At 55.2% G+C, this 18,742-nt stretch overlaps 2 protein-coding genes across 21 annotated transcripts in view; one reads left to right on the forward strand and one right to left on the reverse strand.

The window, feature by feature from the left end:
- LOC139560337 (eukaryotic translation initiation factor 4 gamma 1-like) overlaps positions 1-622 on the forward strand; it is a 67,222-nt gene extending 66,600 nt beyond the window's left edge. For all 15 annotated transcript variants that reach the window (XM_071377008.1, XM_071377011.1, XM_071377001.1 and 12 more), the window contains one exon: positions 186-622. In XM_071377008.1, the coding sequence (XP_071233109.1) occupies positions 186-367 (182 nt within the window). In that variant the 3' untranslated portion in view covers positions 368-622. The remainder of the gene's footprint in view (positions 1-185) is intronic.
- Positions 623-15,395: 14,773 nt separating this feature from the next.
- LOC139560638 (chloride channel protein 2-like) overlaps positions 15,396-18,742 on the reverse strand; it is a 45,834-nt gene continuing 42,487 nt past the window's right edge. For all 6 annotated transcript variants that reach the window (XM_071377600.1, XM_071377599.1, XM_071377598.1 and 3 more), the window contains one exon: positions 15,396-18,424. In XM_071377600.1, coding sequence (XP_071233701.1) covers positions 17,897-18,424 — 528 coding nt within the window. In that variant the 3' untranslated portion in view covers positions 15,396-17,896. The remainder of the gene's footprint in view (positions 18,425-18,742) is intronic.

Here is an 18,742-nt window from a genome sequence, read left to right on the forward strand (position 1 = left end):
TATATATACTTTTGTGTAAAATGAGCTTTGGTGGTTTGTGTGAGTAAGAAATGGGATGGAGGGAGTATATATTGATTTGCTTTTCTCTGCCTATCTAATGTGTTGTGGCTATTCTCTATCATTGTTCATGAGTCATGATTATGAAGCTTAACCATCATCTCTTCCTGTCACCCTCCCTTCACCAGATCTGCTGCGGATGTTCTTTGACACGCTTTACGATGAGGACGTGATCAAAGAGGAGGCCTTTTACAGGTGGGAGTCCAGCAAAGACCCAGCCGAGCAGACTGGAAAGGGTGTGGCCCTCAAGTCGGTCACCGCCTTCTTCACCTGGCTCCGTGATGCCGAAGAAGAGTCCGACAAAGACTAAACGGGCCTCACTCTAAAACCACCCCTCTATGGCCAGGGAGGGGTATTGCAAGGGGGGCCAAAGAGGGATTTGGACTCTATGGCTCTTTAATGTTGCGGACTGATACCAATCCTCAACGAGGCTATTGAGAGCGGGACATACAATCACTTTCTCTCTCTTTCTCTTTCTCTCACTCTTGCTTCGTCATTCTCTCTCTCTTTTCCCTGTTTTGTGATGGCGAGTGTCCGCCGAAAATGAAATAAACCTGAAAAATTATTCTGCCGGATTTTGCTTGTGTAAACGCGTGGAATAACTACTACGGTCATTGCTTATAAAACCCTTTTAACTTTTTGTTCTTGAAAAAACGTAAGCTACCACGCTGCTCTTTTTATGGTTCTAGACACAATTCTATTATGCAACATACTATATGACACGCAAACGCATAGAGACAATGGTAGAGGTGTCATGTAGCATGCTTTTACCCAGGAGTGGGGTATCATGCTGCGCCCGTGTGATGTCCAATCGGACACAGCGCTCTTCTGTCTTGTTTTTGGAGCGTGCAGCATGGTTTAAGTGTTTCTATTGGTGATTAGATGGGGGAAGGAGAAGCAGCAGACGTGATATGTTGGCTGATCAGCTGACATCAAATTTATGGAGCCGCTGATTGGAGTTCTGAGCAAAGGTTGTCTGTACCTTTTTTCCACTTCCAGTTTACCGCTGTACTAGGACCTGTGTGAGGACAGAGAAACAAAATGGAGGACTGATTGTGTCCTCTGACCATGGCTACTGAGGGGAGGGAGAGGGGTGGTCTTCTGTATGCTTCCTTAAACCTGTCCTTTCACTTCCACCACCAGTAGTCAACCCTGACTGAGATTCTTCATCTTTTACCTCTCTTGTACTTACATGATGAACTGTTGGGTGCTTTCTCTCTCTCGAGACCCCTGTCATATCGGTAAAGAAACACCTAACTAGAGGAAACTTAATGACAAGGTCACCATTAAAACTTGAAATCAACTTGATGAAAAACAGAAATGATCCGAAAGCCTTTTCTACTCTGAGTAGAATCACATTTCAGGAGCGTTCTGTACATATATATATATATATATTACACTTTTTCTGTTTTATTTTTCAGAAATAATAAAAAATAAATTGCTGATGTACTGTAAACTTTAAAATGCCATGTATCTTTTTCCAACAGAAATGGCAGGTTGACGAGATGCAGAAAGGGGTGCTTTAGGTGTTCCATTCATTAGTTTTATTGGAATTTTGTAAATATTTTTTTCCCTATTTTATTATTTAAGGATTAACTGCTTCTTTTTGCATCGAAAACTGGAAAAGATGAGGAAACAGAGCATTGCAAATAAAATACCTGAGGAGTTTGTAGCAGAAATAGTGTTTGTATGGTCACTAGTATACTTATTTTTCTTCTCTAGGTTAGCCTGCAAGAAGGATTGTACATGTCCACTAGGTGTAGCATTTTTGTATATGATTGAAATGTCTATCAGAGAGCCACATCAGGTGTTTATCAAAGGCTCAAGCACTCCATTATTGACAGAACATGGGTAGCTTTCTCATTCCCTGTGGGATTAACAGGGATGACGGTGCATCAGGTGGTGCACATGTTGAGACTTGGGAAATTTAGGTCAATCAACCATCGGGTTTACAGGTTTGCAGTTGGTTAGGATGGGTCCCGAGTGGTGCAACAGTGTAAGGCACTGCATCTCAGTGCTAGAGGTGTCACTACAGACCCTGGTTCGATTCCAGGATGTATCACAACCGGCCGTTATTGGGAGTCCAATGACGCCTGCCAACATCAGAGGGAACCATTTTGACAGAGCGCATATGTTTGAAGTGTGAAAGCTGGACTTTTTGAACTACAAGACAGTGTTTTAGTACCGGGGGAACTAAACCGCACGGGGCACCATGGTAACATCTGTTGATGGGATTTGAGACCAGCGCATTGTGATCATGTGCGATACTCGACGGTGCCACCACCTCCATTTGGTTTGCAGGCAGTGGCTGATTTTAGCATGTAAATCTTGGTTGGGTAAAAAAAAGTTTTTAAACAAATGTGGTTTCTAATGACAATTGAGATGTATAAAGTGACGATGAGCGGATAAGAGGCAATCCATAATTTAGATTAAGACTTTAATGAGCGAGCTAGGACGGGCATAGTCAATAACTATTTGTTCTGCACTTCTGAAATGTACAGCGACAGAATAAAGAACATGGGCCGTTCTTACGGTGTTCTGACATGTTACTGACATGTCAGCTGGTCCTTTTGTGGCAGGGCTGAAATGCAGTGGAAATGTTTTTTTGGGGATTCAGTTCATTTGCTTGGCAAAGAGGGACTTTGCAATTAATTTCAATTAATCTGATCACTCTTCATAACATTCTGGAGTATATGCAAATTGCCATCATACAAACTGAGGCAGCAGACTTTGTGAAAATGTCATATTTGTGTCATTCTCTAAACTTTTGGCCACGACTGTGTGCATTCGGAAAGAATTTAGACCCCTTGAATATGTCCACATTTTATTACATTACAGCCTTATTCTAAAATGGATAAAATTATTTTTTCCCCTCAATCTACACACAATACCCCATAATGGTGAAGCAAAAGCAGGTTTTTAGAAATTGTTGCAAATGTATAAAAAAAAATGGAAATATCTTATTTACATGAGTATTCAGATTCTTTACTCCGATCTTTGTTGAATCCCCTTTGGCAGCGATTACAGCTTCAAGTCTTCTTGGGTATGATGCTACAAGCTTGGCACACCTGTATTTGGAGAGTTTTGCACATTCTTCTCTGCAGATCCTCTCAAACTCTGTCAGGTTGGATGGGGAGCGTCTCTGCAGACGGGGAGCATCTCTCCGATCGAACATCTCTGGAGAGACCTGAAAATAGCTGTGCAGAGACACTCGGTCATGTTGGATGGGGAGCGTCTGCACAGCTATTTTCAGGTCTCTCCAGAGATGTTCGATCGGGTTCAATTTCGGGCTCTGGCAGGGCCACTCAAGGACTTTCAGAGACTTGTTCCGAAGCCACTCCTGCATTGTCTTAGCTGTGTATTTTAGGGTCGTTGTCCTGTTGGAAGGTGAACCTTCGCCCCAGTCTGAGGTCCTGAGTGCTCTGGAGCAGGTTTTCATCAAGGATCTCTCTGTACTTTGCTCCGTTCGTCTTTCCCTCAATTCTGACTAATCTCCCGGTCCCTGCTGCTAAAAAGCATCCCCACAGCAAGATGCTGCCGCCACCACCATGCTTCACCTTAGGGATGATGCCAGGTTTCCTCCAGACGTGACACTTGGCATTCAGGCCAAAGAGTTCAATCTTGTTTTCATTAGACCAGAGAATCTTGTTTCTTATGGTCTGAGAGTTTGTTCTTTTAGGTGCATTTTGGCAAACTCCAAGAGGGCTGTCGTGCCATTTACTGAGGAATGACTTCCGTCTGGCGTCTCTACAATAAAGACCTGATTTAGTGGAGTGCTGCAGAGATGTTTGTCCTTCTGGAAGGTTCTCCCATATCCACAGAGGAGCTCTGTCAGTGACCATCGGGTTCTTGGTCACTTCCCTGACCAAGGCCCTTCTCCCCCGATTGCTCAGTTTGGCTGTGCGGGCAGCACTTGGAAGAGTCTTGGTGGTTCCAAACTTCTTCCATTAAAGAATGATGGAGGCCACTGTGTTCTTGGACCTTCAATGCTGAAGAAATGTTTTGGTACTTTTCTGTTCCTTGACACAGTCCTGTTTCGGAGCTCTACAGACAATTCCTTCAACCTCGTGGTTTGGTTTTTGCTCTGACATGCACAGTCAACTGTGGGACCTTATATGAACCTGTGTGTGCCTTTCTAAATCATGTCCAATCAATTGAATTTACTTCAGGGGGACTCCAAGTTGTAAAAACATCTCCCTGATGATCAATGGAAACAGGATGCACTTGAGCTCAATTTTGAATCTCATAGCAAAGGGTCTGAATACTTATGTAAATTATAGGGTATTATTGTCATTGTAGGGTATTGTATGTAGATTGTTCAGGGGGGGAAATGATTTAATCCATTTAAGGCTGTAACGTAACAGAATGTGGGGAAAAAGTCAAGGGGTCTGAATACTTTCCGAATGCACCATCTCCCTGGCATATTACATTTATGCAGCAGCATACAAGCCATTTTTGGACTCACCTTGCTGTGCTCACTTGAACAGGAAGGTGGCGCGGCGGGCCTTGTGGGCTCTAGAAAGAGGCCCGAAATCCCACCATGGAATTCCGATTTGGATGATCGTTAAATTATTTTCCGTATTTTCCAAATCGGAGCCAATTTTATCCGAGTTCCCAGTTGTCTTGAATTAACTGAAGCCTTAGATTTCTGAGTTTCCAGTTGTTTTGAACACGGCAGAAGTCATGCTGGATTGACAGCATGGCCAATGTATTCAAACTTTTCTAGCCCATGGTGTTACCCCCTTTTTCGTGATATCCAATTGTTAGTTACAATCTTGTCTCATCGCTGCAACTCGGTGAAGGTCGAGAGCCAAGTGCATTGCTTCTTGACACACTGCTCGCTTAACCCGGAAGCCAGCCACACCAATGTGTCGGAGGAAACACTGGAATTGACGACCGACGTGGACCGTCCGGCCCGCCACAAGGAGTTGCTAGAGCACGATGAGACAAGGACATCCCGGCCGGCACTGGGCCAATTGTGCGTCTCTCCATGGGTGTCACGGCCGGCTGTGACACAGCCTGGGATCGAACCCAGGGCTGCAGTGGCACAGCCACTTAGCACTCATTGTTGATTAGCGATTTCCAACTTGTGTAATGGTTATGGCCGATGAGCACCGATACGTTTTATCTATAATTTCTCTTCATATGACAAGGATTGAAAAGGATTTTCCAGTAGATTGCTGACTTGATGACGGCTTGTCTAGCTTGCTAGCTAAGATTTTGAAAGTATGATGATAACATGATCAGCCCAATCAAAGCTAAGGTAGATAGATATAACGTGATTTGATGTCATTTTATCTGTGGCCAATGACCTTGAGCTGCCTTGGATCCATGAGTGACAGAACACTGAGCCAATCACGGTGCAACGAGAGAACATTACCAACCCCATCACATTATGATGGCTGTTGTCGGTCTCGGCCATGTCACATCACCGTTGAGCAGACGCGTATCTGACATGGCCTTACAGTAAAATACTCCTATCCAAGAGACGGCATGCTTGCTTAGCCTATATCCATTTCTCTGGCAGATAAAACAGCCCCCGCAATCTCAAAGAGAAAAGCCCCACTGGCTAGCAGACACCCCCACAGGGCGGTGGGGTCCACGAGTTCTGGTGGCCCATGCGCCTGTCATTGTCTATTTTTGTTGTTATTGAATAAGTCATTTTGACAGCAAACCTCCAAGTCATTCATAACCCTTTTTAACTTCCATAAGTACTATGAAACTAAGTTTTTGTGATTCAGGAATGTGACTGAAAAATAAAAAAAATACTGATGGAAAGTATAAGGGAATATCAGTGAACAAATGCTGTGGTCAAGGCTACGGCGGCACCAGTGCAGTGAGTGGAGCTTACTCAGGTGTTCAAAAGCTCATAGGAGTCCGAGAGCCTAATGCTTCTTATAGTTCTTTATGAGTTTAAGTTTAGAAAACAATCTCTCTGCAGAAGCGATACTTACAGAGATGGTAAAAGCAGCTTGATTGCCGTAGCAACATCAAGGGAACTAGTCAGAAGGGAGGAGTGCTTCAAATACAGCAGTTCTATAACCTCTTTAATTGAACCTCTCATTCTCCTTCATTTCCAGCCTAAACACATTATGGAAAGAGATGAACTGTATAGGAAGCTCTGGGGACAGGTAGTCAGGACGCAAACAGATTAGCATCTTCAGCAGACAACAGTTCTGGAGTGCTTGAAAAAATAAAGCTGCTTGCAATTTCATTCAAACTGGTGAACAGGCGTTTGAGTTATGTGGTTGCAATATGGATCCATGGATCCAGTCCCTTTGGTATATCTTGGCATGAATCAATCAAGACTTCATGTAAATAGTGTGCAGCGCAATAGGCCTAATTCACAATGTCTCAGGAAAGTCTGGGCTGGCAATACTCAGTATAGAAAACAGTCGGGCTGCAACCTGGACCTACAGGCCATGGTGAAAACATTTGCACACAAACAAGGACTTCAGCACACCAGGGGAGTCTCAAGTTGGATTTCATTGAATTTTCCTCAATATTGCAGCCCATTTGTGTAGGCTGTTAGCCAGACAAAACCTGCTGAGTTCAACAATAAATGACTGAATTTAGTGTTTGAATTTATCCTCAAGGCAACTACCTTTTCCCTCATTGTTTGGCTATTTTTGATATGTAATTTGTATAAAAAGTTTATAAATAGAAGCTAAATACTGTATATAGCTATACAGGAGGGTAAGGGAGGCGACGGCAAGAGGAGGGTAAGGGAGGCAACGGCGAGAGGGATGAGGGAAGGGAAGGGGGGGGGGGGCGAAGGCGAGAGGAAGGGGGGGGGTGAAAGCGAGAGGGTGAGGGAAGGGAGGGAGGCGACGGCGAGAGGAGGGTGAGGGAAGGGGGGTTGGCGAGAGGAGGGTGAGGGAAGGGGGGGTGGCGAGAGGAGGGTGAGGGGGGTGGCGAGAGGAGGGTAAGGGAGGCGACGGCAAGAGGAGGGTAAGGGAGGCAACGGCGAGAGGGATGAGGGAAGGGAAGGGGGGGGGGCGAAGGCGAGAGGAAGGGGGGGGTGAAAGCGAGAGGGTGAGGGAAGTGGGGGTGGCGATGGCGAGAGGAGGGAAAGGGCGGTGGCGATGGCGAGAGGAGGGTAAGGGAGGGGGGCGAGAGGGAAGGGGGCGACGGCGAGAGGAGGGTAAGGGAGGGGGGCGAGAGGGAAAGGGGCGACGGCGAGAGGAGGGTGAGGGAAAGGGGGGTGGCGACGGCGAGAGGAGGGTAAGGGAAAGGGGGGTGGCGACGGCGAGAGGAGGGTGAGGGAAAGGGGGGTGGCGACGGCGAGAGGAGGGTGAGGGAAAGGGGGGTGGCGATGGCGAGAGGAGGGAAAGGGCGGTGGCGATGGCGAGAGGAGGGTAAGGGAGGGGGGGCGACGGCGAGAGGAGGGTAAGGGAGGGGGGGCGACGGCGAGAGGAGGGTAAGGGAGGGGGGGCGACGGCGAGAGGAGGGTAAGGGAAAGGGGGGTGGCGATGGCGAGAGGAGGGTGAGGGAGACGACGGCGAGAGGAGGGTGAGGGAAAGGGGGGTGGCGATGGCGAGAGGAGGGAAAGGGCGGTGGCGATGGCGAGAGGAGGGTAAGGGAGGGGGGCGAGAGGAGGGTAAGGGAGGGGGGCGAGAGGAGGGTAAGGGAGGGGGGCGAGAGGGAGGGAAGGGTGGGCAACGGCGAGAGGAGGGTAAGGGAAAGGGGGGTGGCGATGGCGAGAGTAGGGTGAGGGAGGCGAGGGTGAGGGAAAGGGGGGTGGCGATGGCGAGAGGAGGGTGAGGGAAAGGGGGGTGGCGATGGCGAGAGGAGGGTGAGGGAGGCGACGGCGAGAGGAGGGTAAGGGAGGGGGGGGCGACGGCGAGAGGGTAAGGGAGGGGGGGCGACGGCGAGAGGAGGGTAAGGGAGGGGGGGCGACGGCGAGAGGAGGGTAAGGGAGGGGGGGGCGACGGCGAGAGGAGGGTAAGAGAAAGGGGGGTGGCGATGGCGAGAGGAGGGAAAGGGCGGTGGCGATGGCGAGAGGAGGGAAAGGGCGGTGGCGATGGCGAGAGGAGGGTAAGGGAAGGGGGGGCTACGGCGAGAGGAGGGTAAGGGAAGGGGGGGCTACGGCGAGAGGAGGGTGAGGGAAGGGGGGGGGCGACGGCGAGAGGAGGGTAAGGGAGGGGGGGGCGACGGCGAGAGGAGGGTAAGGGAGGGGGGGCGGCGGCGAGAGGAGGGTAAGGGAGGGGGGGCGACGGCGAGAGGAGGGTAAGGGAGGGGGGCGACGGCGAGAGGAGGGTGAGGGAAGGGGGGGGGGGCGACGGCGAGAGGAGGGTAAGGGAAGAGGGGGGCGACGGCGAGAGGAGGGTAAGGGAAGAGGGGGGCGACGGCGAGAGGAGGGTAAGGGAAGAGGGGGGCGACGGCGAGAGGGGCGACGGCGAGAGGGGAAGGCAGGGGGGCGACGGCGAGAGGAGGGGAAGGCGGGCGATGGCGAGAGGAGGGGAAGGCAGGGGGGCGACGGCGAGAGGAGGGTGAGGGAAAGGGGGGTGGCGACGGCGAGAGGAGGGTGAGGGAAAGGGGGGTGGCGACGGCGAGAGAAGGGAGGGGGGCGAGAGGGAAGGGGGGAGGGGCGACGGCGAGAGGAGGGTAAGGGAAAGGGGGGTGGCGACGGCGAGAGGAGGGTGAGGGAAAGGGGGGTGGCGACGGCGAGAGGAGGGTAAGGGAAAGGGGGGTGGCGACGGCGAGAGGAGGGTGAGGGAAAGGGGGGTGGCGATGGCGAGAGGAGGGAAAGGGCGGTGGCGATGGCGAGAGGGCGACGGCGAGAGGAGGGTGAGGGAAGGGGGGGCGAGAGGAGGGTGAGGGAAGGGGGGGCGAGAGGAGGGTGAGGGAAGGGGGGCGAGAGGAGGGTGAGGGAAGGGGGGGCGAGAGGAGGGTGAGGGAAGGGGGGGCGAGAGGAGGGTGAGGGAAGGGGGGGCGAGAGGAGGGTGAGGGAAGGGGGGGTGAAAGTGAGGGAGGTGAAAGTGAGGGAAGGGTGGGCAACGGCGAGAGGAGGGTGAGGGAAGGGGGGGCGAGAGGAGGGTGAGGGAAGGGGGGGCGAGAGGAGGGTGAGGGAAGGGGGGGTGAAAGTGAGGGAGGTGAAAGTGAGGGAAGGGTGGGCAACGGCGAGAGGAGGAGGGTAAGGGAGGGGGGGCGACGGCGAGAGGAGGGTGAGGGAAGGGGGGGTGAAAGTGAGGGAAGGGTGGGCAACGGCGAGAGGAGGGTAAGGGAGGGGGGGCGACGGCGAGAGGAGGGTGAGGGAAGGGGGGGGGGGGGCGACGGCGAGAGGAGGGTAAGGGAAGGGGGGGGGCGAGAGGAGGGTGAGGGAAGGGGGGGGGGGGCGACGGCGAGAGGAGGGTAAGGGAAGGGGGGGGCGACGGCGAGAGGAGGGTAAGGGAAGAGGGGGGCGACGGCGAGAGGAGGGTAAGGGAAGAGGGGGGCGACGGCGAGAGGAGGGTGACGGCGAGAGGAGGGAAGGGGGGGGGACGGCGAGAGGAGGGTAAGGGAAGAGGGGGGCGACGGCGAGAGGAGGGTAAGGGAGGGGGGGCGACGGCGAGAGGAGGGTGACGGCGAGAGGAGGGAAGGGGGGGGGACGGCGAGAGGAGGGTAAGGGAAGAGGGGGGCGACGGCGAGAGGAGGGTAAGGGAGGGGGGGCGACGGCGAGAGGAGGGTAAGGGAGGGGGGGCGACGGCGAGAGGAGGGTGAGGGAAGGGGGGGGGGGCGACGGCGAGAGGAGGGTGAGGGAAGAGGGGGGCGACGGCGAGAGGAGGGTAAGGGAAGAGGGGGGCGACGGCGAGAGGGGCGACGGCGAGAGGAGGGGAAGGCAGGGGGGCGACGGCGAGAGGAGGGTAAGGGAGGGGGGGCGACGGCGAGAGGAGGGTGAGGGAAGGGGGGGGGGGGCGACGGCGAGAGGAGGGTAAGGGAAGGGGGGGGCGAGAGGAGGGTGAGGGAAGGGGGGGGGGGGCGACGGCGAGAGGAGGGTAAGGGAAGAGGGGGGCGACGGCGAGAGGAGGGTAAGGGAAGAGGGGGGCGACGGCGAGAGGAGGGTAAGGCAGGGGGGCGACGGCGAGAGGAGGGAAGGGGGGGGGACGGCGAGAGGAGGGTAAGGGAAGAGGGGGGCGACGGCGAGAGGAGGGTAAGGGAGGGGGGGCGACGGCGAGAGGAGGGTAAGGGAGGGGGGGCGACGGCGAGAGGAGGGTGAGGGAAGGGGGGGGGGGGGCGACGGCGAGAGGAGGGTGAGGGAAGAGGGGGGCGACGGCGAGAGGAGGGTAAGGGAAGAGGGGGGCGACGGCGAGAGGGGCGACGGCGAGAGGAGGGGAAGGCAGGGGGGCGACGGCGAGAGGAGGGTAAGGGAGGGGGGGCGACGGCGAGAGGAGGGTGAGGGAAGGGGGGGGGGGGCGACGGCGAGAGGAGGGTAAGGGAAGGGGGGGGCGAGAGGAGGGTGAGGGAAGGGGGGGGGGGGGCGACGGCGAGAGGAGGGTAAGGGAAGAGGGGGGCGACGGCGAGAGGAGGGTAAGGGAAGAGGGGGGCGACGGCGAGAGGAGGGTAAGGCAGGGGGGCGACGGCGAGAGGAGGGAAGGGGGGGGGACGGCGAGAGGAGGGTAAGGGAAGAGGGGGGCGACGGCGAGAGGAGGGTAAGGGAGGGGGGGCGACGGCGAGAGGAGGGTAAGGGAGGGGGGGCGACGGCGAGAGGAGGGTGAGGGAAGGGGGGGGGGGGCGACGGCGAGAGGAGGGTGAGGGAAGAGGGGGGCGACGGCGAGAGGAGGGTAAGGGAAGAGGGGGGCGACGGCGAGAGGGGCGACGGCGAGAGGAGGGGAAGGCAGGGGGGCGACGGCGAGAGGAGGGGAAGGCAGGGGGGCGACGGCGAGAGGAGGGTGAGGGAAGTGGAGGTGGCGATGGTGAGGGAAGGGGGGGGGGGGCGACGGCGAGAGGAGGGTAAGGGAAGAGGGGGGCGACGGCGAGAGGAGGGTAAGGGAAGAGGGGGGCGACGGCGAGAGGAGGGTAAGGGAAGAGGGGGGCGACGGCGAGAGGAGGGTAAGGCAGGGGGGCGACGGCGAGAGGAGGGAAGGGGGGGCGACGGCGAGAGGAGGGTAAGGGAGGGGGGGCGACGGCGAGAGGAGGGTGAGGGAAGGGGGGGGGGGCGACGGCGAGAGGAGGGTGAGGGAAGAGGGGGGCGACGGCGAGAGGGGCGACGGCGAGAGGAGGGGAAGGCAGGGGGGCGACGGCGAGAGGAGGGGAAGGCAGGGGGGCGACGGCGAGAGGAGGGTGAGGGAAGTGGAGGTGGCGATGGTGAGGGAAGGGGGGGGGGGGCGACGGCGAGAGGAGGGTAAGGGAAGAGGGGGGCGACGGCGAGAGGAGGGTAAGGGAAGAGGGGGGCGACGGCGAGAGGAGGGTAAGGCAGGGGGGCGACGGCGAGAGGAGGGAAGGGGGGGGGACGGCGAGAGGAGGGTAAGGGAAGAGGGGGGCGACGGCGAGAGGAGGGTAAGGGAGGGGGGGCGACGGCGAGAGGAGGGTAAGGGAGGGGGGGCGACGGCGAGAGGAGGGTGAGGGAAGGGGGGGGGGGCGACGGCGAGAGGAGGGTGAGGGAAGAGGGGGGCGACGGCGAGAGGAGGGTAAGGGAAGAGGGGGGCGACGGCGAGAGGGGCGACGGCGAGAGGAGGGGAAGGCAGGGGGGCGACGGCGAGAGGAGGGTAAGGGAGGGGGGGCGACGGCGAGAGGAGGGTGAGGGAAGGGGGGGGGGGGCGACGGCGAGAGGAGGGTAAGGGAAGGGGGGGGGCGAGAGGAGGGTGAGGGAAGGGGGGGGGGGGGGCGACGGCGAGAGGAGGGTAAGGGAAGAGGGGGGCGACGGCGAGAGGAGGGTAAGGGAAGAGGGGGGCGACGGCGAGAGGAGGGTAAGGCAGGGGGGCGACGGCGAGAGGAGGGAAGGGGGGGGGACGGCGAGAGGAGGGTAAGGGAAGAGGGGGGCGACGGCGAGAGGAGGGTAAGGGAGGGGGGGCGACGGCGAGAGGAGGGTGAGGGAAGGGGGGGGGGGGCGACGGCGAGAGGAGGGTGAGGGAAGAGGGGGGCGACGGCGAGAGGAGGGTAAGGGAAGAGGGGGGCGACGGCGAGAGGGGCGACGGCGAGAGGAGGGGAAGGCAGGGGGGCGACGGCGAGAGGAGGGGAAGGCAGGGGGGCGACGGCGAGAGGAGGGTGAGGGAAGTGGAGGTGGCGATGGTGAGGGAAGGGGGGGGGGGGCGACGGCGAGAGGAGGGTAAGGGAAGAGGGGGGCGACGGCGAGAGGAGGGTAAGGGAAGAGGGGGGCGACGGCGAGAGGAGGGTAAGGCAGGGGGGCGACGGCGAGAGGAGGGAAGGGGGGGCGACGGCGAGAGGAGGGTAAGGGAGGGGGGGCGACGGCGAGAGGAGGGTGAGGGAAGGGGGGGGGGGGCGACGGCGAGAGGAGGGTGAGGGAAGAGGGGGGCGACGGCGAGAGGAGGGTAAGGGAAGAGGGGGGCGACGGCGAGAGGGGCGACGGCGAGAGGAGGGGAAGGCAGGGGGGCGACGGCGAGAGGAGGGGAAGGCAGGGGGGCGACGGCGAGAGGAGGGTGAGGGAAGTGGAGGTGGCGATGGTGAGGGAAGGGGGGGGGGGGGCGACGGCGAGAGGAGGGTAAGGGAAGAGGGGGGCGACGGCGAGAGGAGGGTAAGGGAAGAGGGGGGCGACGGCGAGAGGAGGGTAAGGCAGGGGGGCGACGGCGAGAGGAGGGAAGGGGGGGGGACGGCGAGAGGAGGGTAAGGGAAGAGGGGGGCGACGGCGAGAGGAGGGTAAGGGAGGGGGGGCGACGGCGAGAGGAGGGTAAGGGAGGGGGGCGACGGCGAGAGGAGGGTGAGGGAAGGGGGGGGGGGCGACGGCGAGAGGAGGGTGAGGGAAGAGGGGGGCGACGGCGAGAGGGGCGACGGCGAGAGGAGGGGAAGGCAGGGGGGCGACGGCGAGAGGAGGGGAAGGCAGGGGGGCGACGGCGAGAGGAGGGTGAGGGAGGTGGCGATGGCGAGAGGAGGGCGAGAGGGAAGGGGGGAGGGGGGGCGACGGCGAGAGGAGGGTAAGGGAAAGGGGGGTGGCGACGGCGAGAGGAGGGTGAGGGAAAGGGGGGTGGCGACGGCGAGAGGAGGGTAAGGGCGGTGGCGATGGCGAGAGGAGGGTGATGAAAAGGGGGGTGGCGATGGCGAGAGGAGGGAAAGGGCGGTGGCGATGGCGAGAGGAGGGTAAGGGAGGGGGGCGAGAGGGAGGGGGGCGAGAGGGAGGGGGGGGGGCGAGAGGAGGGTGAGGGAAGGGTGGGCAACGGCGAGAGGAGGGTAAGGGAGGGGGGGCGACGGCGAGAGGAGGGTAAGGGAAAGGGGGGTGGCGATGGCGAGAGGAGGGTGAGGGAGGCGACGGCGAGAGGAGGGTGAGGGAAAGGGGGGTGGCGATGGCGAGAGGAGGGTGAGGGAGGCGACGGCGAGAGGAGGGTAAGGGAGGGGGGGGCGACGGCGAGAGGAGGGTAAGGGAGGGGGGGCGACGGCGAGAGGAGGGTAAGGGAAACGGGGGTGGCGATGGCGAGAGGAGGGTGAGGCAGGGGGGCGACGGCGAGAGGAGGGAAGGGGGGGGACGGCGAGAGGAGGGTAAGGGAAGAGGGGGGCGAGAGGAGGGTAAGGGAGGGGGGGCGACGGCGAGAGGAGGGTAAGGGAGGGGGGGCGACGGCGAGAGGAGGGTGAGGGAAGGGGCGACGGCGAGAGGAGGGTGAGGGAAGAGGGGGGCGACGGCGAGAGGAGGGTAAGGGAAGAGGGGGGCGACGGCGAGAGGGGCGACGGCGAGAGGAGGGGAAGGCAGGGGGGCGACGGCGAGAGGAGGGTGAGGGAAAGGGGGGTGGCGATGGCGAGAGGAGGGAAAGGGCGATGGCGAGAGGTAGGGGGGGGCAACGGCGAGAGGAGGGTAAGGGAAGGGGGGGCTACGGCGAGAGGAGGGTGAGGGAAGGGGGGGGGCGACGGCGAGAGGAGGGTGAGGGAAGGGGGGGGGGGCGACGGCGAGAGGAGGGTGAGGGAAGGGGGGGGCTACGGCGAGAGGAGGGTAAGGGAGGGGGGGCGACGGCGAGAGGAGGGTGAGGAAAGGGGGGGGGGGCGACGGCGAGAGGAGGGTGAGGGAAGGGGGGGGGGCGACGGCGAGAGGAGGGTGAGGGAAGGGGGGGCGACGGCGAGAGGAGGGTGAGGGAAGGGGGGGCGACGGCGAGAGGAGGGTGAGGAAAGGGGGGGGGGCGACGGCGAGAGGAGGGTGAGGGAAGGGGGGGGGGGCGACGGCGAGAGGAGGGTGAGGGAAGGGGGGGGCTACGGCGAGAGGAGGGTAAGGGAGGGGGGGCGACGGCGAGAGGAGGGTGAGGGAAGGGTTGGGGCGACGGCGAGAGGAGGGTGAGGGAAGGGGCGACGGCGAGAGGAGGGTAAGGGAGGGGGGGCGACGGCGAGAGGAGGGTGAGGGAAGGGGGGGGGGGGCGACGGCGAGAGGAGGGTGAGGGAAGGTGGGGGGGGCGACGGCGAGAGGAGGGTGAGGGAAGGGGGGGGGCGACGGCGAGAGGAGGGTGAGGGAAGGGGGGGGCGACGGCGAGAGGAGGGTGAGGGAAGGGGGGGGCGACGGCGAGAGGAGGGTGAGGGAAGGGGGGGGGGGCGACGGCGAGAGGAGGGTGACAATCATGAAGCAGTAGGTTTGACTCCTGCTATTCAACCTTTCACTCGAAGAGGATAGGAGTGTGTTTCAGGGTAGAGAGTGGCACTCCTGCCAGAGAAGATTCTTCTCTGACAGAGGCTCGTCAGGCGTGGCTTCGTTCCATTAAGAAGATGGAAGGAAGAGGGAGAGCATTTAAATGTGATGTTTCATCTTGTATAGTCTGTCAACTCTTAGAAACACTACCTTCAGAAGTTATTCACACCCCTTGACTTATTCCACATTTTGTGTTACAGCCTGAATTTAAAGTAGATTAAATAGAGATTTTGTGTCACTGGCCTACACACATTGACATTATGGGGTAAAGTGGAATTATATTTCTAAATTAATTAAAAATGAAAAGCTGAAATGTCTTGAGTCAAGTATTCAACTGCTTTATGGCAAGGAGTAAAAATCTACTAAAGTCACAAGTTACATGGACTCTGTGTGCAATAAGTGTTTAACATGCTTTGAATGACCACCTCATCTCTGTACCCCACGCATAAAATTAATTGTAAGGTCCCTCAGTCGAGCAGTGAATTTCAAAAGCAGATTCAACCACAAAGACCAAAGAGGTTTTCCAATGCCTCACAAAGAAGGGCCACTATTGGTAGATGGGTAAAAAAAAGCAGACATTGAATATCCCTTTGAGCATGGGGAAGTTTTTAATTACACTTTGGATGGTGTACAATACACCCAGTCACTACAAAGATACATGTGTTCTTAACTCCGTTGCCGGAGAGGAAGGAAAGCGCTCAGGGATTCTACCATGAGGCCAATGGTAACTTTAAAACAGTTAGAGTTGAATGGCTGTGATAGGAGAAAACTGAGGATGGATCAACAATATTGTAGATCCATCCTCAAATATTCCAAAACATCCTGTTTGTAATAAGGCACTAAAGTAAAACTGCGGCAAAGAAATTAACTTTGTCCTGAATACAAATACACATTACTGAGTATTTTCAAGCATGGTTGTGGCTGCCTCATGTTAAGGGTATGCTTGTCATCAGCAAGGACTAGGGAGTTTTTTTTAGGATAAAAAGAAACAGAATAGAGCTAAGCACAGGCAAAATCCTAGAGGAAAACCTGGTTGTCTGATTTCCAACACTGGGAGACATTCACCTTTCAGCAGGACAATAACATAAAGCCAAATATACACTGGAATTGAATGTTCCTGAGAAAATCCATGTTAAGACTTAAAAATGGCTGCCCTAGCAATGATCAACAACCAACTTGACAGAGCTTGAAGTATTTAAAATAATTGTGGCAAATATTGTACAATCCAGGTGTGCAAAGCTATTAGAAATGTACCCAAAGAGATTCACAGCTGTAATCAATGCCAAAGGTGATTCTAGCATGTATTGACTCAGGGGTGTGAATACTTATATAAAGGAGAGATTTCAGTATTTCATTTTCAATAAATTTGCAATTATGGTGTATTTTGTGTAGATGGGTGAGGAAAAAAATCTATTTTGAACATTCTGTAGACACTAATTTAGAGGATGTCTGGCCTTTACTTATCATCCTTCCTTCCCTTTGTCTCAGCTCTCGTCTCCCTGCACTTTTCCTCTTCGTTTTCTCTCAATCCTTGCTAATGTTACTATGTATTTGAGTTAACTGGATTACTGAGAAGTGTTATTTCATTGGTTCTCTATGGATTGTTAGTGTTGGACCATGCTGTGAAGTTTTGATCATTTCCCCCCCATCTCTGATAGGAGACAAGGGGAAATTGACCAACACAAGCACACAGAACAGAGTTACATCTCAAAGTTTTGTTGAAATTTAATCCATCACTGATGTACAAAAAACAACAATGGCTGTTAATCTCAAATGCATATTCTCCTATGCTCAAGAGTGTGCGTAGATTTGTCATAATCTATTTTCATATGTACAACGCATATACAGGCCGGTGCAATATAAAGAGAGAAACGTCGGACTTATTGCTTAACTAGATGCTCTGTTAATTAGCTTATTACACTCTACATTAAACTCCTTTTACATGGCGAGCACTACTTCACATTCTATCTGCATACAAAAGACAAATTATTGCACAACTGATTTTTCTTTAAGACGAAAATGAACCAAAGTTGTGATAGCATAGTTTTACAATATATTATGGCTCAACTGTTGAAGTTATTAATGATTTAACATCCGTCTTGAATGAACCCATTTTATGAGACAGTGGAGAACAGTCACACACACAGTTTAATTATTCAACCAAGGCTTTTATTGCTCATCTGCGGACTTGGAGAGTTATGACTGTGCTTCTAAGTTGGTAGTACATATTTCTAAAATGGTTTTGAGGCCAGGCAGACTGTATAAATCATTTTTAGTGTGTGTGCGCTATGTCTTAGGAATATTATTTTGTATGTTGGTGAACAAATATGTATTACTATGTGAGTGTGTGCGTGCTTAACTTCGATGTATTCTGAGTTTCACTGTTGTCTCTCCACATAACCAAAGTTTCCTGTCAATAACAATAAAATCATTCCAGAGACATGTTGTACAGTAGGAACGATGTTGTGTGAAAAATCATTACCTATCGCTAGGAACGTAATGATACAAAATGTACTGTTACAAGACACTAACATCTTTCCTACTACCTTAACGTCAGACAAGGCTACATGTACTTTGAGTTAAATGCATGTTAATTACAATGTGCTTCACAAATGTTCTTAACCCTGTGGTGGTGGCATTTTCTCAGCTGCCTTAAGGTAGTTACTTATAATTTTGTCTTAAATATCCTTGTCCTCACCTCGTATGAATGTAAATACAGCACATAGATTGTATAGGCTATTTAATCCAAAGTGGGACCCTCCTCTATCTGGTCATGTTGTTCCTTCTGATCTCTCTGTCATTTGGGGGAAAGTAGTGTCAGCACCAGATGGGTGCATGGGCAATCCTAAACCCCCTAGAAATAGCATTTGACCTTGTGGGGACTAACAAAATGTCCCCAGTTGGTCATATTTTCGTTCGTTTACTATTGTTGTGGGGACTTCTGGTCTCCACAAGAATAGTTAAACACGTCCACAAACACACACCAATACATCGTGGACACAGACATCCAGCTTGGAGATTGAGGTGAAAATGACCTGTAATGTTGTAGAAACCTCAACAAACCATGAATCATCTAATTGTCTGTCATTCCGATTGGTCCTCAGTGCGGGTGGGACTTCGCTCACACTGCAGTTCTGATTGGTCCATTTGCTGTATGTTCTCGGGCGGGGTTCCATGTTCCTTCGCCGGCTCCGATTGATAAGTCTCAGGGAGGTGGGGGGGGTCAAAATCACAGGCCAGCTCTGATTCGTCAGTGTGGGAAGGGCTGCACTCTAAGATAAACTCTTCTGTTTGGTCGTCTGTTAGTGAGAGGCTTTCCTGAAGAACCAATTCCGATGGCAGGTGCGTATTGTCAGCTTGGCTGGTTTCAAACTCCAAATCTGATTGGTCCTGTGTGAAGTGGACAGGACTCTCCTGATATATATCGTCCAATTGGTCAGGCGGGGTGGGTTCCCGTGGTAATGAGAGTTCTCTGTGGCGGTTCCAAAGCTTGTGTAGCTCTGTCACCTCCGAAACGCTGGTGGTGTTGTTGCCGCTGTCACGGAAACTGGCCAGTGGGGGGCGAACTTTCACTCCTGTCACGGTCACTGAGCCTTCTATGGCCTTACGAAGCTAGACATTGGACAGAGAGAGGAGAGGTAGAGATTGAGGAATAAAATAAGGAGCAAGGATGACAAAAGATGGGGGAGAGGATGGAAAGAAGAGTGGAGAGAGAGAGGATGGAACATTATGGAGTAAACAATGTGGTGATTCATATGACACTTTTGATTAGATCTCCAAATGTACAGGATTGTTGCCAAGGCAACCTTAATCTGCAGCAATTTCTGTAACGAGCAAATTGATTAGCCTGAGGTTACTGGTGATTCATGAAGCGCAATATTGTCCTTAAAACTGATCTAAAGTGATGACAATATTCAAACACAATCACAG

This window comes from Salvelinus alpinus, chromosome 30 (genome assembly GCF_045679555.1).
Source record: "Salvelinus alpinus chromosome 30, SLU_Salpinus.1, whole genome shotgun sequence".
NCBI lineage: Eukaryota > Metazoa > Chordata > Actinopteri > Salmoniformes > Salmonidae > Salvelinus > Salvelinus alpinus.